Source organism: Idiotropiscis lumnitzeri, chromosome 6 (assembly GCF_059441095.1).
Source record: "Idiotropiscis lumnitzeri isolate Australia: NSW breed Sydney's pygmy pipehorse chromosome 6, RoL_Ilum_1.0, whole genome shotgun sequence".
Lineage (NCBI taxonomy): Eukaryota > Metazoa > Chordata > Actinopteri > Syngnathiformes > Syngnathidae > Idiotropiscis > Idiotropiscis lumnitzeri.
In genome coordinates, this window is record NC_142396.1 from 10,348,385 (window position 1) to 10,364,349 (window position 15,965).

At 41.6% G+C, this 15,965-nt stretch overlaps 1 protein-coding gene across 1 annotated transcript; it reads left to right on the forward strand.

Moving 5' to 3' along the window:
• The first annotated feature begins 970 nt into the window (after positions 1-970).
• Positions 971-15,576, forward strand: ppp6r2b (protein phosphatase 6, regulatory subunit 2b). The gene is made up of 24 exons (XM_088299532.1): positions 971-1,629; positions 3,223-3,381; positions 3,466-3,564; positions 4,198-4,384; positions 5,081-5,218; positions 5,302-5,367; positions 6,516-6,628; positions 6,710-6,823; positions 6,934-7,054; positions 7,135-7,296; positions 7,363-7,581; positions 7,658-7,722; positions 7,798-7,913; positions 8,337-8,422; positions 8,493-8,570; positions 8,651-8,748; positions 8,828-8,885; positions 9,217-9,338; positions 9,405-9,559; positions 9,654-9,804; positions 11,075-11,142; positions 11,242-11,443; positions 12,538-12,666; positions 13,709-15,576. The coding sequence occupies exons 2-24, from the start codon at positions 3,254-3,256 to the stop codon at positions 13,740-13,742; spliced, it is 2,709 nt and encodes a 902-aa protein (XP_088155658.1). The 5' UTR covers positions 971-1,629; positions 3,223-3,253; the 3' UTR covers positions 13,743-15,576.
• Positions 15,577-15,965: the final 389 nt, after the last annotated feature.

Here is a 15,965-nt window from a genome sequence, read left to right on the forward strand (position 1 = left end):
GTTTTGAACACGGACACATATTTGCCTAGAAGACGTAAATAAATAGGAAAAACATGTATGATAACGACAATCCACTCTGTCGCCCCCGCCCCTCATACCTCTTATAATTGCTCGCAAGTGAGCCAGGCCGACATCGCAAGGCACAATGCGCACATAGACACACACGCATTCAACTCACATTAACACGTATAGGCAATTTAGATCATATTAATCAACAACATTCATGCGCCATATAAATACAATTGTATTGTATTTTAGATTGTGGGAGAAAGCTGGAGTAGGCCGACCTGGACAGCAGCGATGGCGCTTCACGGGAGGTAGGGAGGGATATAGCCCCATCAGAAATTTACGTAGCCCCTAAAAGCACCTCCAGCATTTTATTTGATATTCAAAAATACATGTATTTATTATTTTTCGCAGCATCCCATGTATCGGTCAAGCCTAAAAAAATCCTGGAGGCATGTCAACTGAACGACAATTCATTCTAACATTCAAACCTATGTGTGACCAATTTAGAGTATTCAATGGATCGAAATGGACTTTTTGGCGAGAGAACAGCCCAGACTGGCCACCAACCACTTGCGCTAACATTCAAGCCAATAACTAATTTAGAGTATTCAATGGATCTAAAATTTACTTTTTGGCTAGAGCCTAAACTGGCCACCAACCATTTACATGCACATACAAACAAACACCCATTTAAGCCCACATTCACATCTATGGGCAATTTGTAGTCTACAATTAATCTAAACTGACTTTGTGAGTTGAGTAGCAGGGTACACAATCGACTGGTCGGAAGCCTGTTAGCCATTGTCTGACCAACCTGACTCCAGCTCCTGACAGCATTCACTAGGTCACGCCCCTTAAAGGCCAACACAAAAATAAATGACAAAAATAAAGATGGACAGACAGACAGACACATAGACAGACCGACAGATAGATAGATAGATAGATAGATGGCTAGATGGATGGATGGATGGATGGATGGATTTTAGTTTTTGTTTCTACACCGATCTGTCAAATACATTGCCTGACGCGATACCGGTCGGTGGAGCCCCACATTTTTTTGGCACGTGTCCCTAAATTGATCGGCTGAAATTGTGAAAATTGAATGACACTCCCTAAAGTTATCACCACAGTATCTATAGAAACCGAGCGGAGTGGAATAATCATGCATTGACAGTGTGAAATATTTCGCTCCGAACCTTTCTGTAGTATTCCTTGTTGTACTGGTGTGATTTGTAACGTGACTTTAGTTGTTATTTTAAATCGTTTTGAGTATTAGTAACTGCTGACAGCGTCCCCTGCACGTCGTCCAAATGTCATCAGGCCGATGGTTACACTTGACGGACAGCTGAACTTATGGACTGCGTTTTATCTTCTCCGCCATTTTGATCGGTGACACCACCGGTCGCCGTCGCCCGCCCGTCGAGGCTAATTTCGGCCGCTGTTTGTGCGGTCGACAGCGTCTCCAATACCAGCGCGCTCACGGCGAATGGATGATGAGTGGAGGACACTGCTAGCGTGAAGCTAACATACGCCACAATTGGAAGAACCCCACAATGGGCCGCCGCGGGTGACCTGACAGTTCAAGCTTAGACGATGACCGAGGACAATGACGATTGAAAGGTAAGCTTCGCTTGTCATATTTAAAAAAAAAAAAGACATATTTTCCCAAGGAAGTCAAGTGGAAAGTGGTGACGCAGAGCGGTGGAGGCTGACCGAAGAGGTCAGCTAGCTAGCTCGTCACATATCCAGTAGCACCTCATCATATGGAAAGCATTAATCTTTCCTTTAGGGTTTAAGTATTAGAGGGACGCCACGGTCGCCTGTGGAAACTCACCGGAGAATGTGTTGCAAACGGGACAAAAGTAAATTCAACACACGCTTGCGTTAATTAATTAAATTAAACGAATGGTAATTAAATTCGTGTCATGTCTTCTGTACGTTACATGTCAAGTGACGCTTTTGGAACAAAAGTTGCTCCTACCTACTTTTGGCCAAATAATTAAGTACTGTATAATGTTTAAGCATTGTGTCATGAAACGGTCAATATTCCACAAACTACTGTCCCTCTTGAGCACTTAACGGTGGGGGAACCACTTTCACATGAGAAAAATTACGACAGAAAAGCACAGTAAGTTCATCATAAACTGACATTTTTTAAAATGTTACCGAAATACTGAAATATGGGCTTGTCTTGTGCACAAAGCAACTGTGTTTGACGGATGACAGGTGAAATAACAGGTCAATTGTACTTTTTTACCAGCGAATGCAAGAGCTTTTAATTGTTCTGACCTGACTATACATCACTGGCATAGATAGATGAACAAGAATAAATAACCTTTATCCATTCTATTTAACCTGTTCTGTCACGAGGAGCAGGAGCCTATCCCAGCTGATTTTGGGGGAAAGGTGGACTACACCCAGTAGCTGGGCCTCTGGGCGGATTGGGGTGTGGAGTTCCTTAAGAAAGATGACCAGGGGCTGTGAATTAAAAAAACACCAAAACTTTAGCCTCGCAAATAATTTTCAATCTGAACAGTAAAATTAGTTTTCTACAAAGGGTGAGTGTTTTCATTTTGTTTTACATTATTTACATTTTATGCTTTTTTTGGGGGGGGGGTCACATGAACTTATTCTAAAGTAAATCAATTAGGGCTAATCAAACTCTAATCGACATTGCAATGCAGTATAATGCAATTTTTAAATTGTAAAGGCTGCAATTTTGGGGAAAAATGATGCTTCATTTTATTTGGTAGGTAGGCTTTATTTTTTTAATGGAAATATATGTTGTATTGATTTCTTCATATAGTGCCTAGCTAAATTCAGAACTAAAGTGCATTCCTCATGTTTACATGATTGTTTCATGAAACACAAAGTTGAAGTGATAAAGCCTCAGATTTGATTGCATTATAGTTGTTCTCTGACTTGTGATTTACTATTTATGTTTACACCACACTTGCTTGGTTGAATTTTGTGAAGTTGTCATAGACTGCAAGTCAAAGTCTTGAGTATGTTAGGTAATTAATCTGTCTTTCATGTTAATTTATGGTTCAGTTGCCTTTATTTTAGCTAAAGCCTAACTAGACCAAAATATGCATGTACTGTATAATAAATACAGTCTTGTTTGTTCAATTCATCTTAGTCAACCAACAGTTTCCACAAGTGTGCAGTGTTGTTTTGTCGCACCAATCACATTGCCAAATTCTCTCCATACAGCTAAGAGCACGGGTCGCTGCTGACATCAGCCATGTTTTGGAAATTTGACCTACACACAGCTTCTCATCTGGAGGCGTTACTGGACAAGGAGGATGTCACGCTCGCTGAGCTCATGGACGAGGACGACGTGTTGCAGGAGTGCAAGGCTCAGAACAGGAGGTCATTATTACTACATCTCGGCTGCTTCCATTGTTGGCATCTCACTGATTCAACCTACTTTTCTTTTTTTTGGGACGTGTGTAGACTACTCCTGTTTCTGTGCCAGGACCAGTGCATGCAGGAACTGGTTCGCAAGATTACCACGGAGCCTCCTGCTGGTATAGAGGAGACCAAGCGATTCAAGTATGTATCATTTATGCTGACGGCCGTAAAATATAGTGGTACTTTGACCTAAGAGTGCCCCAATTTAGATGCGTTACAAGTTTGCCAGTTCATTTTTTTCCTAATTATTCTTTTTTTTGTTGTTGTGATACAATATCAGTCACAGGAAAGCTGCCTCTCGAGTGAAAGGGGAAAAAAATGGAACATAGTCACCAATGGTAGCTATTATGCTAAAGCTGCACCTCTGCTTACCTTTTGGGCTTTACATGACAGTGTTTTGGTGTCACTTGAAAATTGCTCTGGAAAGCTGAGCAGTGTAGCTGTCAAGTCATGTACGGAGAAACTGAGGGCGTTGTGTAAATATAAACAATGCAAAAGTGGGACAGAAGTGTTGAAAAGTTCACTCAGACACATTTGAGGGAATAAGCATCTTGCTAAAGATTTTCTAGGATGGGTCATTTTAAACTTGACAGGTGGACATTATTCATATCCAAGCGGCAAAATGTAAATTTGGTATATCCCTCCTTGAAAGGTTGCTGTTGCAACACTGTCAGTCTCAGTAGTGTAATGTTACATAGGTAAATTCTGTCCAAATGAGTCAAATTATTTTCCAGCTTTTGATGTTGCTAGCAAGTGTGTGGTGTTTATTCACAGGTATTCAAATATCGCATGCGAGTTGTTGACAAGTGACGTGGGTGTGATCAATGACAAGCTGGGCAATGAGGAGCCTCTCCTGGAAACTTTATATGCCTTCCTGGAGCAGCCCTCCCCCCTGAACCCGCTGCTGTCATCCTTCTTCAGCAAGACCATTGGGAACCTCATCGCACGGAAAACTGAGCAGGTAACACCCACTAGTCATGTATTACTTATTAGTGATGAAGCATGACTTATTCCCATTTGTCGAAGGTTCACAGTAACTAATAGTACAGACGTTCTACATACACGTAGTCAGAGATTGACCAACATGATTTTGTATAACGGTGAACCATTTCTTATGTTTAAAAAAAATATACCAATTGTAATTAATGGAAATAATATGATCTGGGTTCAGTTGCCATCATCAGGGACCCAAAAAAAGTTTTTATTCTTGAGATAGTTTATTAATGATTTAAGCGGTTGTCTAAATTTTATTCTGCCAAACTGCCTAAAAAAAAAGAAGAAAAAAATCTGTATCGGTTGGGGCCCTAATTAACATGCAAGCGAAAAACCAAAATCTCTCCAAAAAATCATCGTGCGTTCTGCTTTTATGGTTTCAGATTCTTTGGTCATAGTCACACTTTTCCCTTTGCCATCACAAAAAGCCAAAGAAAAAGAAACACGACCAAATTTCTGTGTCATTGTCAAACTGTCTGCCCATTAGGATGTTCCACTGCACTGGTCGTGATTCTTTTTTATTTATTTATTTTTTTTAGAAGTAATTCAAAGTTAAATGACTGTGTTTGGTTTGCATAGTGGTGTAGCGTTTGGTGTATTTTGCAACTCAAACTTGCAGAAATGAGTAGACTTTATGATGATTTTTCATTTCTGTTACGATCAGGTGATTAGTTTCCTGCGGCAGAAAGAGGGATTCCTCACCTTGGTTCTACAGCACATCGACACGTCGGCAATGATGGATGTCCTGCTACGGCTTATCAGCTGCGTGGAGCCGCCCCCTCTTCGACTGGAGACTCTCGCTGTCAGAGACGAATAAATGCGTAGTTTACACAATGACGGACACACTCGTATTTTCGGCGATAATATTTGGTTTATTGTTTACAGTGGCTGAATGAAGAAGCTCTGGCACAGAGACTCATAGAAATCATTCATCCGAAGATGGATGAAGAGGTACATGCACATTTTACTCATTTTGCAACAACTCTAGAGTAACTCACTGCTTTAATTTATTACAATGTTACCTTGACCTTACAAGTGTCTCAACATGCACATTTTTCAAGTCTTAAGCCGTGCCTCGGTCGATTTGAGCACAATACAATACAACTTTATTTGTATAGCGCATTTCACAACAGCTGCCGCCAAACTTACGTAACCAACAAACTTTGGATGTGTTGCAGCTTGAGTGAACTGAAAAATTGTAATGACCTCGTATATGTGGGCAAAGAGAGCCACAGTCACCGATGCATAATGTCAGACGTAAATTGAGTGGGACAAATATGAAATCAAAACGCAATGAGCAGATAGATATTCTGAAGTATAACCACTTTTCTTTTCATAATAGTTTTTGTTTCGTTTGGACTGGTTTCTCAAATTCTGTTAGTTTGAATTAGTATGAGTTGTAGTTTTTTTGTATGTGACGCATTTGTTGAGTGCAAGATTTAAAAAAGTCACGAAGTATTGTTATAAAGTAAACTACAATTCCCAAATGACTGTTTGACCTTCCATCTTCCAGTACAGTAATACTAAAATAAAAATTTAAAATGTACCCCTTAAGCTCATTTATGTAATGAACTGCCAAAGAAGAAAACAATGGACATTTTTCACGATTATTATAGCATGTTTTAGTTAATTCTAGAAACGTCCCTATTTTCTTTGGAGAGCAAAGCGCAGCCTCTCTGCACACGTGGATGTCATTTTCTTCCTTTTGGTATTTTGCTAGAATTTGCACTGATAGAAGAGGGCTCAATGGAGTGTTGGGGACTTTGTGTGCACTTGTGGGACCGAATGAGTCTTTTACCAGCCAATACCTGCGGAATCCGTCATTTGCATCAAAATGAGGGCGGTTGGAGGCGCAGTACACACGAGTATGCCATGCTTGCAATTGTGGAAACAGAAAGTAGACTCGCTGGGGTCCGTGCATGACATTGGCAGATGAATTGCAACATCTCTTTTGGGTTATGTTGTCTGCCATTTATTTGCTCTTACATGGTCATCGAGTTAAACTTGTACGTCAAGGTATCACTTTAAAACTATTAGCACTTGAGCTTCAATATTTGCAATCCTGAAAGTCCAGGTCGGTGTGTGTTATTTCTGTCAAGAGGCAGTCCAACGCGTCTCAGACTTTATGCGACATCATTCGTTTAAGCAGAGACCAGGCCAATCAGCTTCAGGAGATGTCCCAGCCTGATCCGTTGCTGACCGTGCTGGAATCGTACGTCACTCAGACAAGAACGCTCTTAATCGTGCTCTTAGAACAGGATACACTCAAAGTTTGTCTGTCTCTGTTGTGCAGGCAGGAGTGTGTGGAGCAGCTGCTACAGAACATGTTCTCAGGAGAAAGGACTGAGAGCTGCATCGTCAATGGCATTCAGGTTCTGCTCACTCTGCTGGAAATCAGGAGGCCAGTGTGAGTTGACTACCCATCTCATTTTTATTAACCTTTGTGATGGTGTGACAATGCCCAAGTTCTCCGTTCGAAGCTCATTTCTATTTGTTCTGTTTTGTTTATAATGACAGCGTGGATGGTGTAATGGACACTCAGGGGTTTGAGAGAAGTTACAACATTAACAGCAGCATCCTTTTGGCCATTCAGCCACACTTGCTTCATTTCCACCAGCTACTTCTGGAGCCACCCAAAGTACGTAATTAAGATGCATGAAAATATTTGGAGGCCCTTGTCGAGCAGCACGGTGTCTTTGATCTCTTTACCTCATCTAGCGAAACCCGATGCTGACGACTTTGGGTGTACTTGAGGAACCTTTGGGGAACACACGGTTGCACGTAGCCAGACTAGTGGCCTCCCTGCTGTACACCAGCTCCGCCAGCCATGCAGTCATAACACAGGAACTCTGTCGACTCAACACAATGGACCTGCTTTTGGTGAGAACTACCCACACTTTATACATCATGTGCTGTTGTTCCAAATTGACCCAATTGTACTTTCAGAACTCATTCTTCAAGTACACCTGGAACAACTTCTTGCACCTCCAAGTGGAGCTCTGCGTGGCGGCCATCCTGCGCCCCTGTGCCCACGAAATGAGACTTCAGCCAGGCCCCGTCTCCCAAGACAATGTTAAGACTCCTCAAGACACGCTGCAGGAGAAGGCTTTGACCGACGTCGAAGGCACCCATGACAATAGTGCACATAATTTATTGGTGACTCACGTAGGTATCTTTAACATGCCGATAGAATCTTGGTTCTGCTGTCTTTACAACTGATCACCCAATTCTTTTTTTTAAGTTGTTTCAGCATTGCCGCCTGGTTCAGAGAATTCTACTGGCATGGGAAGAAAATGATAAAACCCAGTAAGTGTTAAGACTATTGAGGTTTTGGGCTATTTACTACTGAATGGGATCACGTAAGCGCGGATTTTTTTTTAGGTCAGAAGGTGGAATGCGGAGAGGCTACATGGGCCATCTGACCAGGATTGCCAACACAATTGTCCACAATCTGGAGAAAGGCCCGGTTCACACCCAGATTAGTAATCTCATCACCGGTACGTGTAGACAATAATTCATTCCTGTTCACTCTATCACTACTTACCTATCGCAGCTCCAGACATGGATATAGATAACGTGCACTAATGCTAGTTTATGGCCACAAAATACAAATTTGTTGCCATGAAATGAGTATAACATGCAGGTAAATTACTAATTTGTGCATTTCTGTGAACAACTGGGTAAAAAAAAAATATAGCATAGCCTCGCCAGAAACTGAGAGTCTTGTTCTCATCTGCCTTAACATCTACCAAAAAAAGGTGAACTTGATTTGCTTACTCACCTGTCATGGAATGATAAATATTATATTCTGCACATGTAATACCTATTTCATGTCCACAAATTAGAATCATGCATATTACAACTCATGCGCCTCCATGTCCTTCTTGACTTTATATAATGGTGTCGGTGTTGTTTTGTAGAACTACCTGATGACTGCAGAGGGCGCTGGGAGACTTTTGTGAATGAGACACTATCAGAGACCAACAAGAGAAACACCATAGATCTGGTAAACACATGCAATACACAACTTAGCTTTCGAGCATGTAAACTTTCAATGTTTTGTTTGTGTGTTTTAGGTCGGCAGCGGTAATCCACGGCCTTCCTCGGAAGATGACATGGAAAGCCCCTTCCCAAAAGAACTGACACTCCAGCAGGTTTCAGCACACGCAAAATATGACAAGTGTCTGCTAGGATGCCTTGTCAGCAAACTGTATTTGTATCATTTATATTTCAGGCTTTCTCAGACTACCAAATTCAGCAGATGACAGCAAATTTTGTGGATCAGTTTGGTTTCAACGATGACGAGTTCACCGATCACGATGATGGCATTGGGTGTGTGTACTTCAGTGGCATTTGCTACCTGGGGTCTCACCTCACTATGCTGGCTAAGCGAATACTTATCTCATTGCAGGGCAACTTTTAATCGAATTGCAGAGATCAATATCAACATTGATGTAGGCCAAGACAATGTGAGTTAAAAATCACAAATTATTGCTATGGTTTCATCAGTTTTTATACAATACAATGCTGTTTTTTTTTTATCACAATACAAGCATTTTTTAAGCATCTGGAATGGATAAATTACATTTTGATTAATTACCATAGAGAAAATTGATATGATACACAGTACTGTAAGAGTAAATTTAGTCATGAGGTTGGTCAAGGAAGAAAATCAACTTTGTCGTCAAGTTACCACTGTGTATAGTAAATAAGAATAGGGCAGTTGGACCTGCAGTGAAATACAATCTTATTTTCCATCTACTAGCTTGAATCTTTGACAGTGACATATATACTTTGCAGGCCAATATGGCTTCGTTTGACGCTTGCGCCAAGGAGCGGATTCAAGCCTTTGATGATGACGAAGAGGACATCTGGGAGGAAAAAGAATTCAACTATGCAACACAAACCAAGTCAAGGAACAGGTTTGCAGACACCATTGGTGTCATGATGTACTTTATATAGAAACTGATTTCATCTACTCAATCAAGGTTCGGTGGGTCTCAGGCAGCCCAAGGCCAAGCCCCGAGTAAAGCGTGTGATAGGTCAACAACTTGTGACAAAGCCGCAAGCTCAGACTCTGATGAAGAAGAGGAGCTGAAAGATGACATTGACCCTTTCTCCAGCCAGACAGAGGCCACAAAGAGTCAGATATAACATATGATCATCATACCATTGTTTTGGTCGCTCTGAGGGAATGACAGGTTTTGAGTAAGTGACTCATGTACATTGTTCCTCAGACTCCGGCTGGATTGCAGACTTTGGAGAGGTGAACTCAAAGGCTCCGGAGGCAGGCGTCGGATTTGCAGCCTGGGACAGCTCCCAGCCTGCCGCCACTGAGACAGAAGAGAAGGGCTGGGCCAAGTTTACAGATTTCCAGCCTTTTTGTTGGTGAGCCTGCAAAATGCCTGCCCATAGCCAGAAATGGTATCTTAGCTGGAAATGTTACAGCTAAATATCTCCAACCACCACGAGGGTTTTGTTTCCGCTCATTGACCGCAAAACTTGAAGAGAAGCAAACCCCTAAATTCAGTGTCAGACTTTAGCAACATGCAGTTAGTGGCATTTGTGAGGAGCAGAACAAGGCCAGGGCGACATTCCAAAAGAGAAACCATCAAACGTGCTCAGTGAATTTATTCCACAGTCCAGAACTACAGGCCCACTCTGAGGCGTCAGTCGAAATGAATTATGGCTATCTGGGGTGTTTACGGTCCCAATGTAACAATGAGATAGTGTTCCTCCACTATATTACTACGTATTGGATGTTTTAAATTCTATTTTAAGGAATTATTGTTGGTTTTTCAGTATTCTTACTATAATGCCTTCTCCATTATGGGAAATGAGAGCCGCAGTCACTGAAGCACTTATCAGCCATTTAATGAACGCCGGGTGAACAGTAAAACTCAACAAATTCACTCACGCATAGGTTGCTGTTAGCCACAGTCCCCGCTCAAATACTCACACATTCACTCGCTGACATCACATGCCACCCCACTAAGCCCCGCCTCTTAAAGGTGCATGCATGTACAGTACAGATAATACATCACACTATTTTATGCATACAGTACATACATTATACGCATACCGTACATTTTTGTTGTTTGAAAAGTGTTTAATAAGTTGAAGAGAGTTATGTTTAAATTGTAGAGAAGGAATAAAACTAATTGTATTAAATGGTCTTTCACTTGTATGGCGCTTTTCGACCTATTAAGGCACTCAAAGCGCTTCACACTGATTTACATTCACCTACTGATAATGCAGAATCAGGAGCAACTGGGGGTTCAGTATCTTTTTCAAGGACACTTTGACATAGTCACAAGGGGCAGGGTTCCGAGCCCACAACCTATGGGTTGGGAGATGACCAATCTAACACTAAGCCATGCCCGCCCTCAAAATAAATCATAACATGTTTCATGTGGTCTCTATTACAAATTTTCACTACGTGTGTCTGAAACTCCACAATGGGAGTTCACTGTATGTCGGTCGGCTTTTTTTTTTTTTATTGTTGTTGCTAGTCCGAAGTGTCAGCACTGAATGTCGGAAATTAAATTTAAAGCTGGGAATTCAAGGAATGTGACCTCTTGGACTTTCTCAAAATGGTTGCAGCATGTCTGTAGTGTTCTTAGTCTCAAGTTTTTGACATAATATTATCTATCCCCAGTTCTGAAACCGGCCCCCGATGCAGCTCACCTGTGGACTCGGACCTGAGCACCAAACCAAGCCAAAATCGTAAGAAGTGCTTGAATGTTTTCCATCACAAAAATACAAAATTTAAGAGCAGAATGATTCCATCCATGTTCAATAAATGGCTCGATCTCTTCGCTCCAGCCTGCGTGTGGAGCATATGTGGGGCAAGGAAAGCCCCTTTAGTGGCGTCGGACAGCTCCTCCTCCTGCAGCTCCGACACTGACGAAGATGAGAGTAAGATGGGGGCCGCGTCCACCCACACAGAGACCATCAACACGGGCGACGGCAAGGAGACCATCCGGCTCACAGTGGACGCCAAAAACGAGCGTGCGGTGTTCAGCAGGTACGGAATGTGTGCTCACAGACCAATGCATTTTACTATTTATCATATAAACTCAGCTGTCAAACTGCATGGCTCGGTTGGTCTGTAATTTAAGAGTAAGATCACTCGCATTATGTGGGGGTGAGACAATGTTCTGCCTCGGGTGACTGACAGCGAAACTGGAATTAATTGATAACGTCTATGAATCAAGGTGGCCTGGTTATGAGTTTGCTGAGTGGTGTAAGAATATTTTCCATAGTATATATTTTTTCTTACTTTTAAATGACAAATGGCCTCGGAAAACAACTTCTCCCACGCATAAAACCAGTGCTGCACGATAGCTAAGATATTCTGTTTCTTTGCTGCTCGCAAAGATCGTCCCTCTTTTCCCCCTCAAAGCTTTTCCCTGTCCCTCCCTCTTTCTTTGTTGCTGTTCTGATATCACCCCCACCTGTTTCTTCCCACCTGTTTCGCCCTCCCTCCCTCACCCTCAGAGTATTCAGACCAGCCGCTAAACGGTATGTGAAGCGTGTGATCATTTCCTGAAGTTTGAAGAAGAATGCCGTTCATAACAAAAGACGGCACGTGTGTTTTGCTTGTTGCCTTGAACAAGGATGTGCGCGACAATCAAGACTAATTCATCAATGAACTGCACTAACTCACTACATACCCTTACATTCGCTAAGCTAGTCCCTATTCCCCAGTCAACCACATATAACAAATCCATAAATAGCTAAAGGAGTGGCAGTGGCCTCACAGATGTTTGCAATAATGACATATTGAGTGCATCATTTCCATTAAACACCCAGCTAGCGTCGTCCCTGTGTAGAGAGCAAGTGGGTAAGGTCCCCAATTTGCCACACTGCATGCTTTGAACAAAAATCTTTTCAATCCAAGTCAAGGCATTAGCACGCAATTTACTAACAAATAATACCCCCTATACAAGCATGCACAAATTGATCCCTGTTTGGACTGCGGGCCGGTGAACAGTCAACAGCAGATAACAGCGGTGAGCTTTTAACCAGGATGTGCAAACACTGTTTTCTTTCTGTTGAGAGCTCACTTGATTCTCTGTTCCCTTCTTTGCTAAGAACACCATTTGCTTTGTTTTGAAGTCACGCAGAGAATACGGCAGAGGACAAAGGGAAACGGAATGAAGCAGACGCGGAATCTGGAAGGAAACACGGAGACTGTGCCAGTCCAGCTAAGAGTAGTCCTACCCAGCAGCCTGCTGATGTCACACAGTAAGTAATGTCTATGTACTTAACAAACAGTATTGGAGTTACCTCCTCAAATTAGATCTAGGGGCGTTTGTTTATTTAACTACAGAGAGAACAATGCATGTCCAGTATGAGGGTTGAAGTGTTCAGTACCATATTTGCTCATATAGCGGCTGGGATGATTGTTGTACTCAATTGCAGGTAATGACAAGCATTTAAAGAAGTATAGTATTTCCTCACAAAATGGGACTGGGGACATTTGCTCAACTGTAAAGAGTACAGTCTTTAAACTCCCCCTTAAACATCAGCTTTACAGATGCCAGATCCTCTACAGGTGTTATGTCATACTAAAGACGTCTACTGCAACACACAGTAGAGGTAACTACTAAGGATAGACCCATTTTTCGCATCTGCCTTTTTTAAAAATCTGATGCCCAATAATAAATCAATTTAAAACTGGAAGTTTACTTTGTAAAAGACTGACCCTAGCAACACAGAACCTTTTCTCATCAATCAAATCAAAGCAAAGAAAGATTTTTAAAAATCTGTCATTTTGAAATTTTGGATAACTTTATTTACTGAGGAAAACTATAGAGAGCTATTGTTTAAGTTTTCATGTCACATTTTTAGAGCTCCCTGAACTTTGCTAGAATTTTACCAGACATTTCAACACAGTTAAGTTATTTTCGTTTATATTTACATTATATTACCCTTTTTACTGCGTCACATATCGGTTATTATACCTAATAATAATCGTATCGGCCCTGAAAAAAACACGTCGGTCTATCTCTAATAACCACTGTCAATTGTCCTGAGGAAGGGGAAAAAAAACATCCAATTAATTTAGGCGTGGCGTTCAGAGCAACTATTTAAGGAAATGTCACACATGCTCAGAATTGTTTCTTTTAGATATGAGAAATACTAACAATTGTGGCCCGCTTCCATTGTCTCCTGCAATTTAACATCCTCCTTGTCACACACCTTGGAGCTCAATGCTGTTTTTCCGCTTCTAGTCACAGTCAACCTCATTGTAAATATGTCCTTTCTTTATTTGTTTGTTTTCCAGAGAGAAGCAGCCCTCCGCCAACGGACCGGCCTAAGCACATCATTCATCATTAGCAACAGCGACGCTTCTACGCACAGCCATGCCCTTCTATGATTTCTCTTCGCGGCTATGTTTATAAGCCCAGTGGCATACTTGAATTCATTTCTAGGGAAGCATGTCCAACAGCCAAACAAGGTTACCTATTAATGATCTGCCCAAAACAAAAATTACAGTCGGGGGATAATGAATCAGCCTGGTCCCGAGTCACTTTAAATTTACAAACACAAAATAATTTTTTCATTTCAGAACATTTCATGAGTATGGAAAGATGTATGAGCATTTATTCTCTATCCTTGTTATCCAGTTTAAGGTCATTGAAAAATATGTTACGAATATAACTTAAATATTCTATTAGTGCACCCTAGTTGGTTTGCTTGTGCGCTGTATTGTCCTACTAGTGAGAAAAAGGAGTATATGTGTGTGTGACCTTAAAGTACATATCAAGGATATGGTGACAAATATTTTCAACATCATGCCCAACCGGGCCCATCAGAAAAAGGAGCGTCATGCGTATCACTGCTCAGTTTTGTGAGTGTGCGTGTGTGTGAGAGTGAGAGAGTGTGCCCTCTGTCTGAGGTGCAGAGGTTACTCTCAGGTCTGAGGAGAGGTATGCCTGATAGAAAAAAAACCCACCTGTGTAACACACACACACACACACTGTATTGTAAAAAAAAAAAAGCCAAAAAGACACGGATGTGCATGTTCCCATTCATATTTTCCCCACTCCTCCTCAGAAGCTGTCAGTGTACTATTGTGATATTTGCACCTGTATTAGGTTGTGGCTACTCTTGGTAATAAGCGTAATATAAATGTATAATATCCACATATAATCATATCTATTTTTGGAACAAAAGACGGAAACACAATGCGTGCGTAGGTGTGTGTGTGTGTGACTGGTTGAAATGAGGCAATAATGATGTTTTGGTATTCCAGCATCAGTTCCAGATGAGAATGTTTGTGTGTGTGTGTGTGTGTAGTCTTCCATATCATTGTGTTAATAACTTTGTAATGCATTAGGCAATTAGCTGCAAAGGGAGATTTTTTTTTTGCGTAGACATTGTCTTGTTGCTACTTATATGATGTCAATGACTAAATAACAACTAGTCCCAAGCGTAATTCCTTACACATGTTTGTCATACAACTGCAGAGGGTATAAAATCGTTTATTCAGGATAAGGTGTTTGTTTATCTTTCCACTTGTGTCAAGGCTAGTGGCGACTTTAGTTACACATTGGCTCTGTCGAATTATTCACTGGTGGCATGGTCTCGCAGTTCTGCAGTTCAGGGTTCAAATCTTGTTTCAGGCCCTCCCTGTGTGGAGTTAACGTGTTTTCCCTGCATTTGCAGGGGGGTTACTCCAGGCACTCTGGTTTCAGTGCTCACAATAGAATACATTTCGCTTTCTGCCAAGCCCTGGAATAGCTCAAGCCTCTATTTTTGGCAGCCATTAAAATCCCAAGCAGCGGTGATCTTTTTTTTTTCTTTTCTTCCCTAATGAACATGACACTTGCTTGTTTCACATGTGACGTGCACAAAGAAATCAAAATCCAGGGAGGAGGAAAACGGAGCTTCCTGACCACGTGTTTTCGGTGCAGGCGATTGCTGTGTGGACGCGACTGTGGTATGGCTTTGTGGGAATCTGACTGGCTGTTGCTCATTCCAAGGTGTGTGAGCGTGCGCGTGTTTGTTAGAGCGATAGAAAATAAGACTCTGTTCTTTTTTGGTCACAAAATGATGCTGGTGTTATTTTTTTTTGAAGCAATGTGTCTGTTACTTGTTGTCACATTAGCTTGTAAATTCATATGAACTTAATAAATATGTCCAAAGAAATGTGAGTCAGTGTGAGTGTGTGCAACATGCATTGCTCTGGATGGACACATGCACAAATGCACAGTTTGAGCCACAGACTAAAGGGCAGGTAAACTAATGGATTACGGAGCTTCTTGTTGCACCCTGTCAACTACTCTTCGTGCTTTATACTAAAATCCATTCATTTTCAATAATATTTTTAACTTGTATATCGACAAGTTGAAGGGGATGTGCTGACATACTGCCCGCTTACTTTTTTTCTAAATAATTTAAACCAGCTCCCAGGTGCTACACGTTACACAGCCTTTTTCTGGCCTTGCTAAAAATATCCTACAGTATGTTTGGGGTCGACCACTGCCCCCACGCCCGGATGTGTAATGGCTGTTTGATGTGGTCATAGCTGTATAGAT

Excerpts from the sequence above, each read along its gene's own strand:
- ppp6r2b (XM_088299532.1), top strand. The coding sequence starts at position 3,254 with ATGTTTTGGAAATTTGACCTACACACAGCTTCTCATCTGGAGGCGTTA. Across the intron at positions 9,560-9,653 it reads CCAGACAGAGGCCACAAAGA|ACTCCGGCTGGATTGCAGAC; the intron begins GTCAGATATAAC and ends ATTGTTCCTCAG. Across the intron at positions 11,444-12,537 it reads GAGCGTGCGGTGTTCAGCAG|TCACGCAGAGAATACGGCAG; the intron begins GTACGGAATGTG and ends TTTGTTTTGAAG.